General features: G+C 56.6%; 10 protein-coding genes across 10 annotated transcripts; 6 read left to right on the forward strand and 4 right to left on the reverse strand.

Moving 5' to 3' along the window:
• Window positions 1-126: 126 nt before the first annotated feature.
• F5144DRAFT_210745 (glycoside hydrolase family 51 protein) lies at window positions 127-2,239 on the reverse strand. Its single transcript, XM_066783023.1, has 5 exons — window positions 1,896-2,239; window positions 1,647-1,841; window positions 1,454-1,581; window positions 1,297-1,385; window positions 127-1,239 (listed from the first exon to the last, which is right to left on the reverse strand). Exons 1-5 carry the CDS (start codon window positions 2,000-2,002, stop codon window positions 232-234), a joined length of 1,527 nt encoding a protein of 508 aa, XP_066645588.1. The 5' UTR covers window positions 2,003-2,239; the 3' UTR covers window positions 127-231.
• A 322-nt stretch (window positions 2,240-2,561) lies between these two features.
• Window positions 2,562-4,750, forward strand: F5144DRAFT_210772 (general substrate transporter). The gene is made up of 3 exons (XM_066783025.1): window positions 2,562-2,990; window positions 3,044-3,369; window positions 3,442-4,750. The coding sequence occupies exons 1-3, from the start codon at window positions 2,842-2,844 to the stop codon at window positions 4,467-4,469; spliced, it is 1,503 nt and encodes a 500-aa protein (XP_066645589.1). The 5' UTR covers window positions 2,562-2,841; the 3' UTR covers window positions 4,470-4,750.
• A 54-nt stretch (window positions 4,751-4,804) lies between these two features.
• On the reverse strand, window positions 4,805-5,836 carry F5144DRAFT_210810 (uncharacterized protein). The gene is made up of 2 exons (XM_066783026.1): window positions 4,929-5,836; window positions 4,805-4,871 (listed from the first exon to the last, which is right to left on the reverse strand). The coding sequence occupies exon 1, from the start codon at window positions 5,587-5,589 to the stop codon at window positions 5,032-5,034; it is 558 nt and encodes a 185-aa protein (XP_066645590.1). The 5' UTR covers window positions 5,590-5,836; the 3' UTR covers window positions 4,805-4,871; window positions 4,929-5,031.
• F5144DRAFT_210767 (uncharacterized protein) lies at window positions 5,683-7,207 on the forward strand. Its single transcript, XM_066783024.1, has 2 exons — window positions 5,683-5,820; window positions 5,893-7,207. The coding sequence occupies exons 1-2, from the start codon at window positions 5,776-5,778 to the stop codon at window positions 7,093-7,095; spliced, it is 1,248 nt and encodes a 415-aa protein (XP_066645591.1). The 5' UTR covers window positions 5,683-5,775; the 3' UTR covers window positions 7,096-7,207.
• Window positions 7,208-7,670: 463 nt separating this feature from the next.
• F5144DRAFT_647427 (tyrosine phosphatase family-domain-containing protein) lies at window positions 7,671-8,850 on the forward strand (the record flags this gene model as incomplete). Its single annotated transcript, XM_066792918.1, has 4 exons — window positions 7,671-8,105; window positions 8,176-8,504; window positions 8,759-8,778; window positions 8,816-8,850. 4 exons carry the CDS (start codon window positions 7,671-7,673, stop codon window positions 8,848-8,850), a joined length of 819 nt encoding a protein of 272 aa, XP_066645592.1.
• Window positions 8,851-9,046: 196 nt separating this feature from the next.
• F5144DRAFT_210834 (uncharacterized protein) lies at window positions 9,047-9,735 on the forward strand. The gene has a single exon (XM_066783028.1). The coding sequence runs from the start codon at window positions 9,134-9,136 to the stop codon at window positions 9,587-9,589; it is 456 nt and encodes a 151-aa protein (XP_066645593.1). The 5' UTR covers window positions 9,047-9,133; the 3' UTR covers window positions 9,590-9,735.
• A 436-nt stretch (window positions 9,736-10,171) lies between these two features.
• F5144DRAFT_488253 (uncharacterized protein) lies at window positions 10,172-11,566 on the forward strand (the record flags this gene model as incomplete). Its single annotated transcript, XM_066785649.1, has 1 exon — window positions 10,172-11,566. The coding sequence occupies one exon, from the start codon at window positions 10,172-10,174 to the stop codon at window positions 11,564-11,566; it is 1,395 nt and encodes a 464-aa protein (XP_066645594.1).
• Window positions 11,567-11,838: 272 nt separating this feature from the next.
• F5144DRAFT_210826 (FAD binding domain-containing protein) lies at window positions 11,839-13,766 on the reverse strand. The gene has a single exon (XM_066783027.1). It carries the CDS (start codon window positions 13,684-13,686, stop codon window positions 11,965-11,967), a length of 1,722 nt encoding a protein of 573 aa, XP_066645595.1. The 5' UTR covers window positions 13,687-13,766; the 3' UTR covers window positions 11,839-11,964.
• A 318-nt stretch (window positions 13,767-14,084) lies between these two features.
• On the forward strand, window positions 14,085-16,901 carry F5144DRAFT_620328 (uncharacterized protein). Its single transcript, XM_066792016.1, has 3 exons — window positions 14,085-14,689; window positions 14,729-14,779; window positions 14,853-16,901. Exons 1-3 carry the CDS (start codon window positions 14,367-14,369, stop codon window positions 16,678-16,680), a joined length of 2,202 nt encoding a protein of 733 aa, XP_066645596.1. The 5' UTR covers window positions 14,085-14,366; the 3' UTR covers window positions 16,681-16,901.
• Window positions 16,902-17,294: 393 nt separating this feature from the next.
• On the reverse strand, window positions 17,295-19,609 carry F5144DRAFT_210890 (glycoside hydrolase superfamily). Its single transcript, XM_066783030.1, has 3 exons — window positions 19,001-19,609; window positions 18,107-18,934; window positions 17,295-18,050 (listed from the first exon to the last, which is right to left on the reverse strand). The coding sequence occupies exons 1-3, from the start codon at window positions 19,218-19,220 to the stop codon at window positions 17,500-17,502; spliced, it is 1,599 nt and encodes a 532-aa protein (XP_066645597.1). The 5' UTR covers window positions 19,221-19,609; the 3' UTR covers window positions 17,295-17,499.
• Between the last annotated feature and the right edge of the window lie 146 nt (window positions 19,610-19,755).

Consider the following 19,755-nt stretch of genomic DNA (forward strand, 5'->3'; position numbering starts at 1 on the left):
GGGAAACCGGCGGCAGCAAGTGCCACAGAGCATGAGATGCCTGCGCTCCAGGAAAGAGCTACCAGTAAATAATGCCATGCAATCACCTCTCCTAAACCCAAACGATTGGGAGGCAATGTGAGGGATCAGATGGAGACGGGAGACGGTACCGGATGTCCTGCCAGTGATCGTTGGTAGTCGGGAGCTGGTATCTACTCAGATATTTTGTCTAGATTATGTCCGTCACACCTTTTACGCCCCCCTCCATCTCAGCAACGTGAAAGAGTGTTTCCCAAACGTATATTTGCCCTTTCCATCCCATGAGCTCTCCTTAATACCCACGTTCTGCACCCCATCGGTGTTGGTAACACTGACATTCTCCCCACCAACGACGTACACCTCCACCTTATCCGCCTTCAGGCCGTCCAGCGCGACCTCGTAGTCATTCTCCTCGTGCAAGTTCGCCACAGCGAGGTTCACAAACCCGTCGTCGCCCACCGTCGCACTGCAGTCCAGATACGGCGTCTCAATGGCCGCCCGAATCCACCGCGGCTTGGTCTGGCCCGCGTACTCGGGGGCCCGGACGTTGAGGGCAATCGTATGGCCGCGCATGTACTTGCTGAACAGCAGCAGCGGCCACCAGATGGTCTGCTTGACGAGGCCGTCCCTGGTGGTCATGAGCGGGGAGATGACGTTGACCGACTGGGCGATGTTGGCCATGCCAACGTCCTTGGCCTGCCGGACAAAGCCGTTGAGCCATACGGCCACGGCTAGCGCGTCCGACAGCGTGTACTTCTCCTCGGCCCCCTGCTCGCCGGGCGCCCGCGCCGGGTCCCACACGTTCCACTCGTCGAAGCAGATCTTTTGCTTGGGCACCGTCTCGGGCACCTTGTTCTCGATGCGGGCGAGGTCGATGAGGGACGAGGCCATCTTGATGGCGTGCTCGGCGGAGCGGGGGGCGGTTGCGTTGGGGAGGTGCTCCTTGGCGGCCGTGTAGATGTGGATGCTGTGCATGTCGATGAGGGATTTGGTGGTGCTCTCGCTGCCCAGGCCATGGACGTCCCACTTTACGCACTCCTTGAGCACGTAGTAGTCCCACGAGGAGTGGCCCGTCTCGCCGCACAAGATGAGGGTGATGCTGGGGTCAAGTAGCTTGAGCGCCTTGGCCCATTGGTATGCCTTTTTGGCGTAGTCTTCCTTGGTCATCTGCTCGACTTGCCATGCGCCCCAGCATTCGTTTCCTAGAGCCCAGTATTTGACCTGAGTTGATGTTAGTGAACATTCTCTCTCAGCTGGGGCTGCACAAAGAATAATTACATTGTATGGCTTCTCGCGTCCATTCTTCCGCCGCATGTTGGCGTAGTATGTGTTGCGGTCCGAGTTGCAATACTCAAGCCACCCGAGAGCTGCGCCAGTTGTCAGTCCTACCTAACTCTGCACACAGTTTTAAATTCAGGGGTTAGGTGAAACTGACCTTCGGTGAGAGTTCCAGTGCCCATGTTCAAGCAAAGGTACGGCTCAGTTCCCACCGTTTCACACCACTTCATGAACTCGTCCGTGCCAAACTCGTTGGTCTCGGTGCCGATCCAGGCCAGCTCCGGTCTACTCGCAAGTCAGTCAACACAACAAGGTTATCAGCCTGGGCTAACAGGAGGAGAAATGCGCACCTCGCAGGCCGGTTTTCCCGCGGGCCAACGCCATCAAGCCAATTATACGTAGCACAAAAGTTCCCTCCTGGGTACCGTACCACGGGAACATTCAGCTCCTTAAACGCCTCGATGACATCCTTCCGGAAGCCATTCTCGTCCGACAGGGGGTTGCCGGGGTCGTAGATGCCGCCGTAGATGCATCTTCCCATGTGCCTGGGAGCGTGTGAGCGAAGTTCTTGCCTAAAAAGGGGGTTCTGGGCCTCTCACTCTGTGAAGCCGCCATAGATGTTGTTGTCGATCTGAGCGATATTGTGGGAAAGGTGAATGGTGATAGAGGGGGTCTCCCCCTCATCTATTCTTGTGAAAGTGGCCATGATGAGTATCTATCTGAGGTAACGTAACTCTCGCATACAAAACCGGCTGAGGCTCTGCTGATGACACCGAAGTCAAGGGTAATTTATTCGACACCCAAGTTTGCGGGAGGGCACGCCCACATCCCTCTGGTCGTAGCGGAGACAGCCGGACCTCCTCACTCGAGGCCCGCGATGTGGTAAACAATGGGGCCTTAACGCCGCTAGTCCGTGGCCTGTGATTCGTGCGCATAACTCCCAACCGGGGCGGCGCGCCCAGCCCCTAGCCAAATCGGGAGCCATACCCGGAGATAGTCCCCGCCTGAGGATACCACGCGGGGGAGGAGAGAATACCCACCAGTCGCCGTCGACCGATCCCACCCCAGCACGCAGCCCCAACAACTACCGCGGTCCGGGGATCGGGGCAACTGGACGCGGAGCTAGGTCTGGACTGGCAACACACCGGGACCATGTTGGATCCTCCAACGTTCGGGAAGCGGAGAGGTGGACAGCGAGGGTGGAGATGATGGAATATTCCGGGGAAGTCTGCAGGTCGATAGGTGCGCTATGTGGTATCGTGGGTCCCAAGTCCCCTGGCACGTGTCACGGCTTTCACCGCAACGGCAGATGTTCCTGGAAATCGACACGGGCGTTCCAGGGTCTCGGTCAAGTTTCCACGCGGCACGAGGCCATCGGGGCAGCATTGCAGGAGAGCCGCATACGGGCCTTTGGTGGCAGTATGTATAAAGCATTGCAGATCTCCCCGTGTGGGGTTTATTTCCGCCATGTTACTTCCCGCCGTTAGTTGCAGGGTCGAGACGACTAGACTTCGGACACGGGAAACATTTTGAACCTCTTCGACGATGGCGCTGTCCCCCAAATGGTACCAGTTCCTGGTGGGCGTCTTTGCCTCACTCGGGTCCCTGCTCTACGGTTACGACTTGGGTGTCATTGCCCAGGTTATTGCTTCGCAGTCTTTCAAGACCAAGTTTAACCCCAGCAACAATGAAGAGTACGTCTTTCGCCAGAACCAAGTTCCAATCGGATTGCTGACATGGGCTACAGAGCAGCAGTTGTGTCCGTCTTTACAGGCGGCGCCTTCTTTGGTGCCTTTGCCGCAGGTCCTATGGGAGATAAACTTGGCCGTCGCTGGACAATTCTGCTAGGGGCCATCGTTTTCTGCCTCGGGGGTGCCCTGCAGACAGGAGCTCAAGCTCTCTCATACCTCTACTCCGGGCGCGCTATTGCTGGTGTCGGTGTTGGCGTTCTCTGCATGATTGTGCCTCTCTACCAGGCCGAACTGGCGCATCCCAGCATCCGTGGCCGTATCACCGCTCTCCAGCAGTTCATGCTTGGTATCGGTGCTTTGGCAGCTGCCTGGATTTCTTACGGTAGGACTTGACTTGTCTCTTGGTTGCAACCAGCCCCCTATCATGTCTGGTTCTAACGGATTTCTTTTGCAGGCACTTACGTTGGCTTTGACCCCACAAACGACGGGCAATGGCGGACATCGCTGGGAATCCAGGTCATCCCCGCTGTCTTCCTCGCCGCCCTCATCCTCCTATTCCCTGAGTCACCGCGGTGGCTTATCGACCACGATAAGCAAGAACTCGGTCTCCAGACCCTCGCCAAGCTCCACGCCCACGGCGACACCAACGATGCCTGGGTGCAAGCCGAGTACCAACAGATCCTGGAGGCAGTTGCTTTCGACCGCGCGAACGAAGCCAAGTCGTACGCCGAGCTGTTCAAGGACAAGTCGTGTTTCCGGCGTCTGTTCCTCGCCTGCGCGCTGCAGGGTGGTGCCCAGATGACGGGTGTCTCAGCGATCCAGTACTACTCGGTCACCATCTATGGGCTGATGGGCATTGAGGGTGACGATACACTCAAGTACCAAGCTATTTCATCCATTATCGCACTGGTGGCCCAGGCACTTTGCATGCTGCTCATCGACAAGTTCGGCCGGCGCTGGCCTCTCATTTTCGGCAACCTTGGCAACTGCGTCACCTTCCTCATCGCCACCATTCTGCTCGCCAAGTTCCCGCCGGGAGCCAATGACAACACGGCCGCGGCATGGGGCTTTATCATAGTGACTTGGGTGTACAACTTCAGCTTCAGCGCGACGTGCGGGCCCCTGTCCTGGATCATCCCGGCCGAGATATTCGACACCAAGACGCGATCCAAGGGCGTGTCCATCGCAACCATGACCTCGTTCGCGCTCAACACGATGATCGGGCAGATCACGGGCCCGGCCATGAAGACGGTCGGGTACCGCTACTACATCCTCTTCGTCATCTGCAACTTTACCAACGCCCTCTTTTTCTGGGCTGTCCTGCCCGAGACGGCCCGCCGCCCGCTCGAGGAGATGAACCGGCTGTTTACGGACGCACCCCTCTTTGTGCCGACCATGGACCGAAAAGATTGGGCCGGCAACGATCTCGAGCGGCGCGTCGAGGAGGTCAAGGCCAAGCAGGAGTCAGTGCACGTGGGATAAGTGGATAGCGGGTGAGTAGGGGTTGCAGGAGTAGTAGGATCCCTAGTTTTTGAACGAGAGGTCTTGTTAGAGTTAACTCTTCTTTTCAATTTGAAGCCCAACTGCATATAATAGAACCTTATTCCAATTCAGGAGTCGAAATGCTTGTAATATGGTTAATCATATCACAAAGTATATGGCTGGGGGTAAGGGTGGTCACCAAACTTGCCGGTGGGATTACCAAAAAGGCCTCCGCCCAATGGGATTCAGCATCGGATGGTTGATAACGATAACTAACGGTTGTCGTTAGATACTGGGTAGGTAGGTATTGTTGCGTCAGATATCTTTTCGTGGTAGCACTTAGTTTTTGTCAACAAAATGTGAAAGCTAGTTCGGACGGCTTGATCCGACCCTCTCTTGAATCTAAACGTGTGTAAATACAACAGAAACGCGTCATGGACTGTGTGCCACGCAGCGGACCTTTCGACTCTGTTTGTGTCACCCGGGCCGTCTTGTGTTCGGGCCATTGCTAACCGAAAGGTGGTTTGCGTAAGGTTTGGTTGCACTGCCTCTCGGAGTCAGCTCAACCCGAGGAGTGGGCGTTTAGGCAGTGCACCATCTTGATGCGGGGTTCGTCACAAACCCAATCGAAGATCTGAGCCCGTGGATGTATTTCTGAGCTTCGGAAACGGAACTGCAAAGTGAACATTGAAGTTCCATGGTAGGTGCTTGGCGGTCTCTTCTTGCCGCTTACTGCAACACTCAAAATTGGCGTGATGCAAGGCACTTCGGTTGTTCGAGGAGGAATCGCCACGCTAGCCACGACAGGCACAGCCAACGCTTCCAGATTCGCCCCGCCTTCTTTCTTGCAAGGAAGGTCCATGCATCTTATACGGAACATCAATCCGTCCTTGCAGCACATGCGCGATAGAGGTGCACAGGTGACGTCGAGCCATGCTTCTGGATTACGTTTCCTCGTTCTCTTGCCCCCGCCCAGGGAAGCACGGGTTTGAGACAAACGTGAAACAAAGCTGGGGCGCCGAGTTGCCAACAAAAGAATTAAAGGCACAGGCAGCCCTCGCTTTGTGTGGACAATAAACAATCCCCTTCGTTTTAACACCGAGACTCTCTTCTTCGACATTTACTGGCAGTTCTCGATTCCTGGTGTTTCGAATGCCATCTTCCATTCATTGACTTACTTGCACCTTCTCTCAAGGCGGGCAGTCACTTACCTATTCATTCGTTCGCGCTTGCATGCCATCTTACATGCAATACGTTCCTATCGCTTCACCCAAGTAATAATACAACAATAATTCAGGCCACCGTAATGGACAACAAAACCTTCTCCTCCCGGCTGCGAGAGCTTGTTAAGGTGCGTATTCGAGATCCTTCTCCCCCTTGCCTCCAGAGACAACACCCACTAACCCGTCCTGCCCACATCTAGTTCCTGGGCTCCGTCAAGGGCGACCTGGCCAACGTAACCGGGCCACCCTCCCTGCTCGCGCCCTCCTCCGTCGTCGAAGTCGGCCACTGCTGGGCCCAGCGCCCCTCCGTCTTCGCCGCCCCCGCCCTTGAACCCAACCCCGAGAAGCGCGCCCTCCTAGTCCTGCGCTGGTTCCTCATCGCCCTACGCAGCCAGCTCTACGTCGGCGTGGACGACACCCCCCTGGGGGGCAACCCGGCCCAAAACCCCCCAAACACCACAACAACAACCCCAAAATCCATCCGCAAACCCCTCAACGCCTTCCTCGGCGAGCTCTTCCTCGCCAGCTGGACCGACGCCCCCTCCCAAACCACCACCGAACTCATCGCCGAGCAAGTCTCGCACCACCCGCCCATCACCGCCATGCACGTCACCGACCGCGCGCACGGCGTGCGCGCCGACGGCTACGCCCGCGTCGAGATGACCTTCAACGGCGCCGTCAACATCCGCCAGGTCGGGCACGCGACGTTGAGTGTGGAGAGGTATGGGGAGGACTATTTGGTGCCGCTGCCGGATGTGAAGGTCAGGGGGTTTTTGGCGGGGTGTTTGTATCCGGAGATTGTGGGCACGTATTATATTGTGGGGAGTAATGGGTTGGTGTCGGAGGTGAGGTTTTGGGGGGAGGGGTTGTTGAGGGGGAAGAGGAATTCGTTTGAGGCGCGCGTGTTTGGGAAGGGGGATGTGCAGCGGAAGAAACCGCTGTATGAGGTGGCGGGGGCGTGGAATGAGGGGTGGACGGTGAAGGATTGCAGGACGGGGGAGGTTCTGGAGGTGTATGAGGTTGGGGCGCCGGAGAATGATCCCGTGCCGATGGATATCGAGCCGGTCGAGGCGCAGGATCCGTTCGAGTCGCGCCGCGCTTGGGATGGGGTGCTGCAGGGCTTGCGGAGTGGGGATGTGCGGCAGGTGGTGGCCGAGAAGACCAAGATCGAGCAGGCGCAGCGGCAGATGCGGGCAAGCGAGCTGGCTAAGGGGACGCCGTGGCAGCCGCTGTTCTTCCGGTCACGTCAGGGCGAGGACCACCATGTGTTCCACCGCTTGTCCGAGGGCTTAGGCTGGCAACTGCACCACGACCGGACCAAGGGGGTGTGGAGGGTGGATGACGAGAAGGTGAAGAAGCCGCAGCGGCCGTTTAGGGGTGACCTCACGCCTTTCGGATACTGATCATGTTTCTCTTGACGTTGCTTTCGTGCATAGCGCTGGAGTTAAGGTATTGTTTTAGGGGATGGCGTTGATCTAGATGGGTTTAACAATCACAAAGTTTTATATTTTGAGGATATTCCAGATCTATATTCAAGTTCCCACGTTTGAAAGGAGGAGGCACTGGATAACTCACAGATTGCAAATGACAGAATAGAAAGGGGAGTCAACAATCTTTCGCCTGGTATCACTGACGGCAGCCCCGAAGCTCTCTATCAAGTGTGGTAAGAGGGAGTATATTACATGTACCATACTTAGTATCACCGTTCCTGGATACTCTTGAAATCACACTAAATTTCCAACTCCGTTTCCGAAAACAATCAGCTTTAGTGGCTTCCTTGGCCTAAGAACGAGCAGCCCGGGACTTCGTGTTGCTCAGCCATCTGATCTAGACGCCCACCACCTGTAGAGCACGTGCTAAAACCACTAAACTACCTAGCATTGGAACGCTCTAACTCGCTCCCTCTCTTCTCTTCGGCTACCAATTGTGAAAAGCGCCGCTCAGAAAGCAGTACCTGAGAATCGACACCAGTGTCACAATGGACAAGAATTCCCAAGAAGCTATGGCTGCGCAGCTCACACCTCCTGACGCACAATCTCAGCCCCAAAAGCAAGGAGAAATTCGCCATCTTCCATCGCCGCCCTTCATCAAGATAGATGGCCTTTACAACTTTCGCGACTGTGGGGGTTACCCGATCGCGGATCGCCCCGACAAGATCATCCGACGGGGTATGCTCTACCGATCGGCAGAGCCTTCCAAGATCACCACGAAAGGCATCTCCCAGCTGCAGGAGCTAGCTGTTTCGCGAATATTTGATCTCCGCTCGGACTTCGAAATTGAAGACAGTACCAAGAAAGGCTGGGGGAAACTTCGGGTTTGGGATCAAGCCGTGAGAGTACCGGCAGCCATCTTCACCGACGACTACACTCATCGTGCCGGCAGAGATCATAACTTGAGGAACCTGGGCATCGAGGTATTACGAGCAACATCCGCGGATGCTACTTGGATACTCCTAGGTTTTGCAGCTGATTAACTATATGCAGGGCTTTGTAGACTATTACCGGGCTATCGTCGACTCGGCCACCTCTGCCGACAATCCATTACAACCGCTGAGGAATATCCTGAGCCACCTCGCTGCAGATGGCCCATCAGAGCCTGAGCCAATACTTATACATTGCTCCTTGGGAAAAGACCGGACTGGGGTCATTTGTGCACTAATTCTGAGCCTCTGTGGCGTGGAGGACAGTATTATTGCGCATGAATACGCCTTGACGGCGCTCGGTATCGAGGACAAGATCGCCAGTATCATTGCGGACATTCGGCCCAATGGGCCCGGTCTCTCCGAACAGGAAAAACGCCTTTTCGGCGCCAGGTTCGTAATACATCTCAATCATCTGCAGAAAAAGCATCATCTTGTTCCCGGGCTAACGGCGAGGCAGAAAAGAGGCTATGCAAGGTTTCTTGGACTGGGCCCGGCGCAACGGGGGGCTGGAGAAAAGGGTGTTGGAATCTGGAGTATTGACGCCGGGCCAACTCCAACAACTGCGGGATCACCTTGTTCTTGATCTTCCGCCAGGTGACAACCCCATAAGCTGGGAAGAACATGGAAGGCTCTTAGCAAGGAAGGTACTTGAACAAGTACGGAGGTGAGCGGCATCGGTCAGTGATGTTACTTGAAAACAGCACTGGGCGGGGGTGGGATATGGAGGTACTACTGAGTTGAGAACGGAGAAAGGCGGGGAGGGGAGACGGCCACAATATCTGCATCAAGCACGTTCGAGAGCCCAACCAGCAGAACATGTCGCTCTCCTTGATGTAACGCCCCAGTCCAGATGTTGGCTGAACCGCTTTCGGCAGCTTTCTGGTAGTTTTCGCTATCCTCGACACCACCTCCGGGCAGCATGTATTAGTAGTTCCCCTGACTTGCCCTAGACCACACGCACAGCAAAACAGCCAATCGTCAGGAGAATTTTTAACGAAAGTCAGCGAAGCTGACTCTGTATGCAAATAGCGGCCAACTCCGCAAGTTACGCCAACGCGTCGCAAATATCCGGCTTATTTCTAGGCAACCAACTGCCAACGAGGCACGTTTGTGGCCCTGCCGCTGGCGGTGTTTGCAAAATTGCAAGGCGCCACAACCGAGTTGGTCATCCAGGCTCTCCGGGCGAAAGAAATTACATCCATACATCCACCGAGAGGTTGCCCTCCAGCAACCGTCGTTATTCAGCCCATTATTGTAGTGGAAAGAAAGTTGTAGGAAACGCCACAGATAATCCAAAAGGGGAAAGGCGCCGGATAATTATAGATTGGAAACGACAGAAACGGAAGTCATCTTTTTTTGGCTTGGCATCGCTGACTGCAGTCCCGCCGCTTTCCATCAACTTTGTTGGTTTCTTCAAACCAGGAACAAAGCAGCCAACGACCTGGTGTTGCCTTTCTGATCGAGAGATCCACTGACTGGAGAACTCGTGCTAAAACCAACACCGAACTAGTAGCGGAACGCTCTAGCGCTCTTTTTTCCCCCTTTGGTTGCTAGCCGTGCAAAGTACCGCGCGGAAAGCATCGGCCGAAAATCCCGAGGCTCGGGCCGGGCCAACGACTGCACCGATATCGCCGGCGCCCCCTACACTATCTTGAATCTCATGATAGGTCCGGGGAAACGGAATTTAATGAGGTTTTACTCGGCCGGCAGGACAGCACAGTACGGGAGGGCAGACAAAACAGACCGGGACTAGAGCAGCGCAAAATATGAAAGCGCGTCAGTTCATAGCAGGACTCCCGGGGTGCCTCCCTCGGAGGGCCTCTAGGTTACAGGTTTTCCGGTGGCCATCGCAGCAAGTCAGAAAATCGACCAACGGTCCATCCTCCAACAATACATCATCTGCGAGTGGGGATGAGGGTTGGAGTAAGGCGACCGTTGCTGGTGCAGTGGGACTCGCTGGGTTCGCCGCCGGCCTGTACTTGGCCAACAAAGGGACCATTGAGGTTAAGACCATGCTGCGCCACGGACAGAAAGTGCCTTACGCCAGCCGCACAGAAATGCTGCGGGCCGCCGAACAGATTGCCAAGGCTATCGGCGAAGACGCCGTCACCTACGACGCCGACGTGCTCGAACACCACGGCCACTCCGAGTGGTCAACCTCCAACTCGCCCGAACGCGCCGTAGCCGTTGTCTACCCCAAGTCCACCGAGGATGTGTCGGCCATCGCGCGCATCTGCAACCAGCGCCGCGTCCCTATGGTCCCCTTCGGTGCCGGCTCAAGCGTCGAGGGTAACTTCTCACAACCCCATTCCGGCATCTGCATCGACTTCTCCTTCATGGACAAAATCATCGCTTTCCACCCTGACGATATGGATGTCGTTGTGCAGCCGGGAGTCAACTGGATGGACCTGAACAAGCACATCGCCGACAGCGGCCTGTTTGCCCCGATGGACCCCTCTCCGACCGCCACCGTCGGCGGCATGGTGTCGACCAACTGCTCGGGCACCAACGCCTTCCGCTACGGCACCATGAAAGACTGGGTCCTCAACCTCACGGTTGTCCTCGCCGACGGCACCGTCATCAAGACCCGCCGCCGCCCCCGCAAAACCTCCGCCGGGTACAACCTCACCGGCCTCTTCGTCGGCGCGGAGGGCACCCTCGGGATGGTGACCGAAGCGACCCTCAAACTCGCGCCCATCCCCCAAGACACCAGCGTGGCCGTAGTATCCTTCCCCACCATCCAAGCCGCCGCGACCGCCGCGACCACCCTCATCCGCTCCGGCATCCCCCTCGCGGCCCTCGAAATCATGGACGAGCAACAAATGGCCATCCTCAACAAACACGGCAGCCCCACCGTCCGCAAACGGCACTGGGCCGAACAACCCACGCTCTTCCTCAAATTCTCGGGCACCACCGCCGCCGTGCAATCCGACGCAGCGCGCACCGCCGCCCTGCTCGCCCAAACCCCCGGAGGCAGCACCATCCACGTGGCCTCCTCCCTCCAAGAACAAACCGACCTCTGGGCGGCGCGCAAGGAGTCGCTCTTCACCATGACCAGCACGCGGCCGGCGGGGTACGAGATGTGGTCGACGGACGTGGCGGTGCCCATCTCGCGGCTGGCCGAGATGATTGCGTGGTCGCAGGCCGAGTGCGGGCAGCTGGGGATTTTCGCGTCCGTGATTGGGCATGTGGGGGACGGGAATTTCCATGTGGCTATGATCTATGACCCGCGCGATGCGGTGCAGAAGGAGGCTGTGGCGGGGTGTGTGCATCGCATGATGGGGAAGGCGCTGGAGATGGAAGGGACGGTTAGTGGGGAGCATGCGATTGGCATTGGGAAGAAGGAGTGTTTGCGCGATGAGCTGGGGGGGGAGACGATTGGAGTGATGAGGGCGCTGAAGCGGGCTGTAGATCCGAAGGGAGTCATGAACCCGGGCAAGGTGTTTGACTAAATCGCTGTTTGGTATGCTTGGGGGGCGGGCTGTGTGGCGTGCGTTGTCGTGTAGATAAACCGAGGGATTAAAGGGGACCGACCTGCAACCAGCAATAATAATGTTGGAATCAGGAGAGAAGCCGGTACATACCATGGCCAGGAGTGACGAATGCGCGAAACTTGGCTCAGTACCTTGATGCCCCGTTGGTTGGATATTGTACGACAGTTGGTGCCATCTGGGCCCAAGGATGCCGTGGCAAACAAGAAACCGACACCAGGGTCGGTAATATGGGACACCGGAAAGATGAAGGAAGTCATATTAGGTATCCATATGCGGTGGAATGCTGCTGTTAAAAAGGGAAATCCCGAAACCGGAGCCAATGGTTGACCAAAGTCATGTTCCAGGCCGTGAGACTTTCACTCCGCACTCGCCCCATCCCCTAATACCTCCTTCGCCATCGCACGCCCGGCTGCCCTCCCGGAAAAGATGCAGCCACCAAGGAACGTACCCTCCAGCGAGCTATACCCATGCACACCACCGCCGCCAAACCCAGCAGCCTCGCCCGCCGCATACAAGCCCGGAAACTCCGTCCCGTCTGTCCGCATGACGTTGCTGTCCAGGTTCGTCTCGATCCCGCCCAGGGTCTTTCTGGTCAGCAGGTTCATCCTCACCGCAATCAGCGGCCCGTGGTTCTGGACGTCCAACAACCGATGCGGCGGCGCGATGCGGCTCCTCTTGTCGGGCCAGTAGGTGCGGGCGCTGTGAACAAGCATTGCCTGGGCGTCTTTGGAGTACGTGTTGACAAACTGCCCATCACGTGTCTCGACCACTTCTAACACCTCGGCGTAATCGAGCTTCGGGGCGCCGGGGACGTCGGCTATCAGTTCGTTCATTCCCTTGACTAGCTCTTCCAGGTTGTCGCGGACGACAAAGTCCGCGCCATGTTTGACAAAGTTCCGGACGGGAATGGTGCCCTTCGAGCTGAAGATGCGCTGCGTAAGGAGCTGCCAGATCGATTTGCCGGTCACGTCGGGGTTCTGCTCCGACCCGGAGAGCGCGAACTCGCGGGCCACAATCGACTGATCGGCGATGAACCATGTGTAGTCGTAACCGGTGCTGCAAATGTGCTTGAGGGTCGCCAGCGTGTCGCAGCCGGGGAAGAGGAAAGGAGGCAGGCGCTTGCCCGTGGCGTCGAGCCAGAGGGAGGAGGGAGCGGGGAGCACGCGGATACCGTGCCCAGGCCAAATTGGATCCCAGTTAGCGAGACCTTCGGTGTAGTGCCACATCCTGTCGCGGTTGATGACATTGGCGCCAGCAGTCTCAGTAATGTCGATCATGCGGCCGTCAACATGCGCAGGCACACCGACCACAAAGTTGTTTGGGATATTTGGCCCCAGGCGGTCGACAGGCCAGCAGGCCTTGACCCTATCAACGTCGCCGCCGATGCCGCCGGAGGAAACCAGCACGGCGGAACCATGGATCTCAAATTCCCCGATCACGGTCCTGGACGACTTGACTCCTCGCGGGGATTCGTCCGCTTCCAGCACCCGTCCCCTGACGCCAATGGCACGCCCAGTCTTCTCGTCGACGATAACCTCGTCGACCATATGCCGGTGCTTGAACTCGACGACCCCTTTCTTTTCCGCCGCCTGTACAGGCTCGGCAAACACACGCACGACCTCCGGCCCAGTCCCCCATGTCATGTGAAACCGTGGTACCGAGTTGCCGTGCCCGTCCGCCCGTCCATCCCCGCGCTCGGCCCAGCCGACGTTCATCAGGAATCCTATCCCGCGGGCCTTGACGTAGCTCTCCATCTCGTCGGCGGCGAAGTCGACAAAAGCCTTGGCCCACTTGCGCGGCCAATAGTCCTCCTTCTCGCGGTCGAAGCGCGCTGAGCCAAACCAGTCGCGCATGGCTAGCTCGCATGAGTCCTTGATGCCCATGCGGCGCTGCTCGGCCGAGTCCACGCAGAAGAGCCCACCCAGCGACCAGAAAGCTTGGCCGCCCAGGTTCGCCGCATTTTCTTGATCGAGGATGAGCGTGGGGACGTTTTGTTGGGAGAGCTCGAAGGCGGCGACGAGGCCCGCGAGACCTGCGCCGACAATGATGACGGGGTTTCTGTCGGTTTCGGCTGCCATCTTGGTTCAATCTGAAGGTTTGACCGAATGAACTAAGGGAGCTAAAGCGGGCGTGGAAGGTAAGGGATGGAAGAGTCCCTGGTTTAGTAATTGGGTCAGTTTTGGGAATGGCCAACTGGAATTGAACTTGGGGAAGCTTCAAAGAACAAACCTCTTTACAGTCATCGTTGTCGCGGTAGCAGGCGGTGGTGAGATGGCCGCCCACAACCAGTACCCGGCCATTCCTGGGTGCCTCGGTTCCCAAACCTCCCGCATGGTTGTGGTGCGACTTCCCCGCGTGCAAGTGGTTGGAGTTGCCGGGTTGGGGAACATGTCCGGGTTAGGGTCACTTTCGTTCCAAGACCCCTGTTTAACGGTCAGCTCGGCCTGGGCCAACCCCGCACCTCCTCAGAGCCCCAGCCCGGCAGCGCGCCTTGCATTCCCAGGCCAATCATTTACAGTGACATTGAGCCCAATCCATCAAATGCCGCCTCGCTGACAGACAGTATTCCTTCGAGAGTTGCCCTGCATCGCCCAATAGCGCGGGGCTGTGCATTCGACATGCATGTGGTTGAACGGAACGGGAGCCTTGCCTCCAAGTCTTCCCTAACAATGGGCATTTCGCTGCCCGACGACACGACCTGAGCCGGCGACCTGTTTCGTGGTTTAATGCCCTCGTACGCGCCGGAAACCGACCTCGCATGGAACCCCTTAGCATCACTGCGGGCGCCGTCGGCCTCGCCGCTCACGTCCTCCGGTCCGCGGCATACGTCAAGGAAGCCGTCGACCAGTTCCGAGACGCCCCCACCCTCGCCCACGACATCGAGCACGAGATCAAAATTGTCCAGGCTGCCTTGCGCCAGGTCGAAGCCGCCCTCCAGCGCGATCCGCAAGCCATCAACCGCCTTTCCCTGGCCGATATCTTCGAGCTTTCAGTCGAAGGGTGCCGGGATACGCTGCAAGACATTACACAAGAGTTTGAAGCGCTGTTTGGCCGACATGATTGGAGGCTCAAGCTTGCTGTGTAGTGGAATTCTAGGGAGATACGCTGTCTGCTCGGGAGGTTAGAGACGAAGAAAGGCAGCCTGATGCTTCTAGTCCAAGCATTGAGCTTGTGAGTGCCATAATGTTGCCGGGGAGAACACGCAGTCCGGACTGTGCTGACGACAACGCCCTTTGCCACCCAGACACTCTGTCCAGGAGATGCAGGAGTTGCTGCAACAAAACATGAGGACACTGGATATAGCTAGGCTCGGCCTGGATGACATGGTTCATTCCTATCCCGCCTACACGGCGAAGGATCTGGACTCGACGGCCTCTGGCATCGATTCAGGGAATAGCATGCTGGGGGATCGTGATTCGGTGGTCAGCAACACACGTTTTAATTTTGACGATATTTGTTTCGACAGCAAGCCGTACCGTCATACCGTCGCTAGGGTGGCGGCAAAAAACCGAAGCCACTACAAGAGAAGGGACGCGGACGCGTTATCAAGCCCACCTCTGTTACTCGCCACCCGGGAGACCGAGGCCGAAGCCGGCACGACGACGCACGAAGTCCCAACGCCCATTCACCTAACCGGTGTTCCTCCCGAAGAACACCAGGCCGTGCTCATGAAGTTACGAGAAGCAGAAGCCTTAATCCGCACCTTGCAGGGCCGAACAAAGCAACCAGGGACGATGCCAAGAGAGAACCCAGCGGTCGCTGACCCAAGCCAACATCCACTCCGGGTTGAAGACAACGTGCATGAACCCCTGCAAGCCATGGCCCCACAAACAGCCGAAATTGGGTCCACGAAGCAACCACAGGTCGTCGATGACCTGTTGAGACCCACCACCAAATCACGTCGCAGATCAGCTCTACCCGTGGAGGACACCCGGGACTTCCGACCCGTTCGAATCTTGGTACGAAACAAGCCCGGAATTACTACCAGGTTGGATAGTAAGGCGGCCGGCGCCATCAACGAACCCTCTGCGCCTTCGGACAAGTCACCCGCAGCGGCCGGGCCGACCCGCAGCCCAGGTCGGCCTCGGCTAACACACTCCCGGAAGGATATCGGAATTTTAACAGAGTATCTTATGGGGACCAGAGAAGAGAAGGCCGAGCCTTCGATCAAAGGCCACTTCTCCCCGCGCGAGAGGAGCTCGCCGCAGCACATGATGATCACCCACCTGCACGGTGAGACAACTCAGACCCTCAATGCCGACACAGGAAGAGAAGTCACATTGGCCAGTATCCCCGATACACAAGTTGAAGATAGACCAAAGGCGACAAGCCGGGCGATCAGTGCCGCAACGTCTCTCGGCCACCCGCGCCCGTGGCTCGCCACAAATGGTGAAGAGGAACGTTTGATTCCTAACGCCATTTCCACCATTCCGTCGCGCTCCCCCCTTGAAATCCTAGAACGTCGCCTTAGTCACACAAAAGCACATGTTATGCCGGAACTGGATGTACTCAAAGGCCAACGAGCGTTGCCTAAACTGGACATCGAGGCCAATGCAAGGCAATTAACCCCCAACGTGAAGGAGGAGGCTCATGAGGTATTTCAATATGTTGTGCCCCCGGCCCGGCCAAATCCTCCCCTACTGTTGCCAACAAACCACAGTTTCCAAGGCCCTGATGCGAGTAGGACCAATAAAGTCCAAAAGAGGGCAGTAACAGTCCCACGGCCACGTCTCGGGTATAACCCCAATCTCCACGTGCTGGATGTTGATCGGGTTGTTAACGGTATCATGGAAAACACTGCTCAAAGGGTTCGTGGATCAAATGTGCCAACGGGAAACGGCGCCCAAGCTCACCCGTTGGCACGGGGTCTTTTGGAAGCCAGATCGGCTAAAGAAGAGGAGGCTACCAAAAAACGGTCAGTGTTCATCCGTGCGTTCAAGGGGATAACGGGACCTGGCAACAACAACCTGGCCACAATCGAGGACATCCTTGGGAAGCTACTTGTCGAGGTTGAAACGCTTAAAACTGAGGCGCAACAAGACAAGGGAGACACTGTGGTCAAGGGTAGATAGCCTTAACACCGTAAAACGAAAGGACTCTGCCCTTATCTTCGGGTTACAATTTGTGATTCGCCCTCCCCTCACCGAAGCAGCGATGGGCGCCAAATAGTATAAATCAATGAGATGCAGCTATCACTGAACAAGGATATGGCGGAATAAATTTGTACAGTGGTGCTCGATCCAGAAACTCTGACGAGTGTTCTTATGATATTCTTATTGCTCTCAAAAAGGCAGGGTACCTAGGTAGGTACATAGACCAAACTTCAAGGTGGTGCCAACCCAAGCCCGGTACACGCCAGTCCTATCCTCTGGGATAGGTTGAAGGAGAAGATTATACTAGATTTAACAGATGCTTTCTTTATTTTATTAATGTCTATATTGACCGGGGTCCCTAGCTGTTGATATTCCTAATCGAATAATAAACTCCGATCAATTTTACGCTGTTGCGTTTTAATATCTCAATGGTACTTGCATTCCTTCTTATCATTTCCCTTCCGTCGAGAACTTTAGTTCTCTGGTCAGATTCAAGGAGATGTTAAACTTGTTATCGGACCGAGCAGGCGGTGGAATTGCAAACTTCACATAAGGGTGAGGCTAGAAAGAGACCGCGAATAGCCAAGCTTATCAACGGTCTCACATGGTTGTTGGCAAACCATGGGCTTCAGTAACTTGCTGGTTCTGGAAAGAGGGGCCCAAGATGTGGGCAAAGAAGATATCATTAAATGCCTAAGAAACTATGTACGTGCTCGAATTAATTGGCCGTGTCGAGGGGAAAATCTTGACGAGGGCAAACATAAACCACAACGGCTCGTGGTCTCCCACCCCAACTCCCTACGCGAGAAGAACCGCGGCCCACCCGAAAGCAGCAGCCACGACGATGCTGCCGGTCAACCCCAGCACACCGGCGCCGTTCTCGACCGGCGCATCCGCCTCGGTCTCGGTGCAGAGCCCCGTGCCCTTCAGCGCCTTCTCCGTGACGTACGCCTTGGGCTCGCCCTTGCCCATGTACATGGTGACGTTGCCCGAGACGTCGGCGGTGCTGGTCTTGCAGCTGAGGACCTCGACGACCTTGTCGTTGGGCTGGAAGCCGCCGACGCTGACCTCGTAGCTGTCGCCCTTGCTGCTCTTGTTGTTGATGCAGAAGACGACCTGGCTGCCGTACGGGCCCTTCTTGAGGCAGAGGTGGTTCACGTCGGCCCACAGGGTCTCGGACGGGGTCGAGATGTAGTCCTTGGACAGCTTGATCGCGTTGTTGCGCACCTTGTTCAGGGCCGACGTGAGCACGTACAGCGGGGCTTCTTTGTCGTACTTGGAAGTCCAGAGAGGCTCGCGGTTGAAGGGGGTGCCGTTACCCTTAAAGTGCTGCTCTTGGCCCTGGTAGACTGCGAAAGGGTTAATCCCAATGTTTGGTGACATACGAGCGTCTGACGCAGCTTACCTGTGGGAATACCGTCGTTGAGGAGAATGTACGTCATAGCGTTCTTTGCCAACGCCATATCGTCGTTGCGGTTGGCGAACCGGGGCATGTCGTGGTTCTCGAGAAAGCTGCCGAGGGCGGTAGTATCGTTGCAGCTCGAGGCAGCATTGTTACGCATATCTGCGACGTCGAGCAAAGAACCGCCGTTGAAGGCCTCGTTGAGGGGGTAGTACTCGAGGTAGTTGGGCATGCCCGGAAGAAGCCCAAGGGTCTGGTACCGGCACATGTCTTCAGGAAGGCCGGAGAGGACCTCGCCAAATGCAAACACGCCGGATGACTTGACAAAGCCTGGGAGGAACTCATCGTTGACATGCTTGGCAGCGTCGATACGGAGGCCATCGATCGAGTAGTTGGCAACAAGCCCCTTCACCCAGCTGCCCAGCTCGTCCGCCACGGGCTTAGTTTCGGTGGCCAGATCGGCGAGCGCAACGCCGTACGGGTAGAGCCAGCAGTCCTGGTAGTTGGTCGAGTTCTCCCATTCGGTCACGTTGCAGTAAGGGTGGAAATACTTCTTGTCGTCGAATGGGTTGAACTTGGAGTAGTCGATCTTCGGAGGGACGACGTTGTCAAAGGCCTGGACCATGTTATTGACGACGACGTCAACCATGAGTAGCATATCGCGCTTGTGTATGGCAGCAACGAGGTCCCTGAATTCCTGCTCCGTTCCGAACCGATCGTTGAGGGCATAGTTATCCACGGACCAGTAGCCGTGGTAGGCGTCGCCGACAGATGTGTGGTCGTTGATGTTCTTGACGATGGGGCTGATCTGGATCGCAGTGAAGCCCATGTCTGTGGCACGCAAGAGTCAGGGTACTGCACAGGCGTCTAAAAGGGGGGCTCCCTGAGCGCACTCACCTTGGATGTAGTCAAGCTTGTTCATGAGACCCTTCCATGTGCCTCCACAGAACAAATGCATCTCGCAAGTTTTGTCCGTAGAGCCATCGGTTTGCGCATACCGGTCGATCATCACCTGGTAGATGGACCGCGACTTCCACTCATCGAGGTCCGCGGCAGAGCCCAAGCCGGCGAAGGCTAGGGCGGCGGCGGCGGCAGCATGGAAGACGGAGGTCCGCATGTTGGGCTGCAGATATCAGGGAAACGGACGCGGCTTCGGGTTCAACTGTGCACCGGCCACTATGCAAAGAATAGCTCAGTACTTGTAAGTCAAGGCGGCACCGGCCCTCGGAAGCAGCGGTATCTTCGGCTGTCGAGTTTGTTCAAGGAGTGACTGGGGTCAGATGTTCACAACTGCTGCTTCTTCTCGTATCCCACGCTGGACAGGATTGCAAACAGAATTCCACCACCAACAAACAATAGGTAAACGAGTGTGATGAAGCACCAAACCAATGACGCTGAACGAGTGTGCGTGAAGAACGTAAGATACAGTAGTGTGTACACACACCCCGAGATCAGGGGGAGAGCCAAACCTGACCCAAAACTAAGCGCAAGGCCTTCCTCCCAGTGTTACTCTGCCCACAGCATCCGCTTGTCTGCCCCGTTGTCTCCCGGATAGGCAAGAGAGCCACATCTCAGCGCATGAACCCGAGGTCAACATCCTGCGCAGCCATCAGACTGCCTTCTGTTGAAGGGTGGCCCCTGGTAAAAAGTGC

This window comes from Chaetomium tenue (assembly GCF_020726465.1).
Source record: "Chaetomium tenue strain MPI-SDFR-AT-0079 chromosome Unknown F5144scaffold_3, whole genome shotgun sequence".
Taxonomy (NCBI): domain Eukaryota; kingdom Fungi; phylum Ascomycota; class Sordariomycetes; order Sordariales; family Chaetomiaceae; genus Chaetomium; species Chaetomium tenue.

Coding starts and splice junctions, on each gene's coding strand:
- F5144DRAFT_620328 (XM_066792016.1), top strand. CDS start 14,367: ATGGAACCCCTTAGCATCACTGCGGGCGCCGTCGGCCTCGCCGCTCAC. Junction 14,690..14,728: donor TGGAGGCTCAAGCTTGCTGT/GTAGTGGAATTC, acceptor TCTGCTCGGGAG/GTTAGAGACGAAGAAAGGCA. Junction 14,780..14,852: donor CTAGTCCAAGCATTGAGCTT/GTGAGTGCCATA, acceptor TTTGCCACCCAG/ACACTCTGTCCAGGAGATGC.
- F5144DRAFT_210810 (XM_066783026.1), bottom strand. CDS start 5,589: ATGTCGAAGAAGAGAGTCTCGGTGTTAAAACGAAGGGGATTGTTTATT.
- F5144DRAFT_210767 (XM_066783024.1), top strand. CDS start 5,776: ATGGACAACAAAACCTTCTCCTCCCGGCTGCGAGAGCTTGTTAAG. Junction 5,821..5,892: donor GGCTGCGAGAGCTTGTTAAG/GTGCGTATTCGA, acceptor GCCCACATCTAG/TTCCTGGGCTCCGTCAAGGG.
- F5144DRAFT_210834 (XM_066783028.1), top strand. CDS start 9,134: ATGCAAATAGCGGCCAACTCCGCAAGTTACGCCAACGCGTCGCAAATA.
- F5144DRAFT_210745 (XM_066783023.1), bottom strand. CDS start 2,002: ATGGCCACTTTCACAAGAATAGATGAGGGGGAGACCCCCTCTATCACC. Junction 1,386..1,453: donor CACTGGAACTCTCACCGAAG/GTCAGTTTCACC, acceptor CAACTGGCGCAG/CTCTCGGGTGGCTTGAGTAT. Junction 1,240..1,296: donor GACGCGAGAAGCCATACAAT/GTAATTATTCTT, acceptor ACATCAACTCAG/GTCAAATACTGGGCTCTAGG.
- F5144DRAFT_210890 (XM_066783030.1), bottom strand. CDS start 19,220: ATGCGGACCTCCGTCTTCCATGCTGCCGCCGCCGCCGCCCTAGCCTTC. Junction 18,935..19,000: donor CAAGCTTGACTACATCCAAG/GTGAGTGCGCTC, acceptor TGCGTGCCACAG/ACATGGGCTTCACTGCGATC. Junction 18,051..18,106: donor CAACGACGGTATTCCCACAG/GTAAGCTGCGTC, acceptor ACCCTTTCGCAG/TCTACCAGGGCCAAGAGCAG.
- F5144DRAFT_210772 (XM_066783025.1), top strand. CDS start 2,842: ATGGCGCTGTCCCCCAAATGGTACCAGTTCCTGGTGGGCGTCTTTGCC. Junction 2,991..3,043: donor AACCCCAGCAACAATGAAGA/GTACGTCTTTCG, acceptor CATGGGCTACAG/AGCAGCAGTTGTGTCCGTCT. Junction 3,370..3,441: donor AGCTGCCTGGATTTCTTACG/GTAGGACTTGAC, acceptor TTTCTTTTGCAG/GCACTTACGTTGGCTTTGAC.
- F5144DRAFT_210826 (XM_066783027.1), bottom strand. CDS start 13,686: ATGGCAGCCGAAACCGACAGAAACCCCGTCATCATTGTCGGCGCAGGT.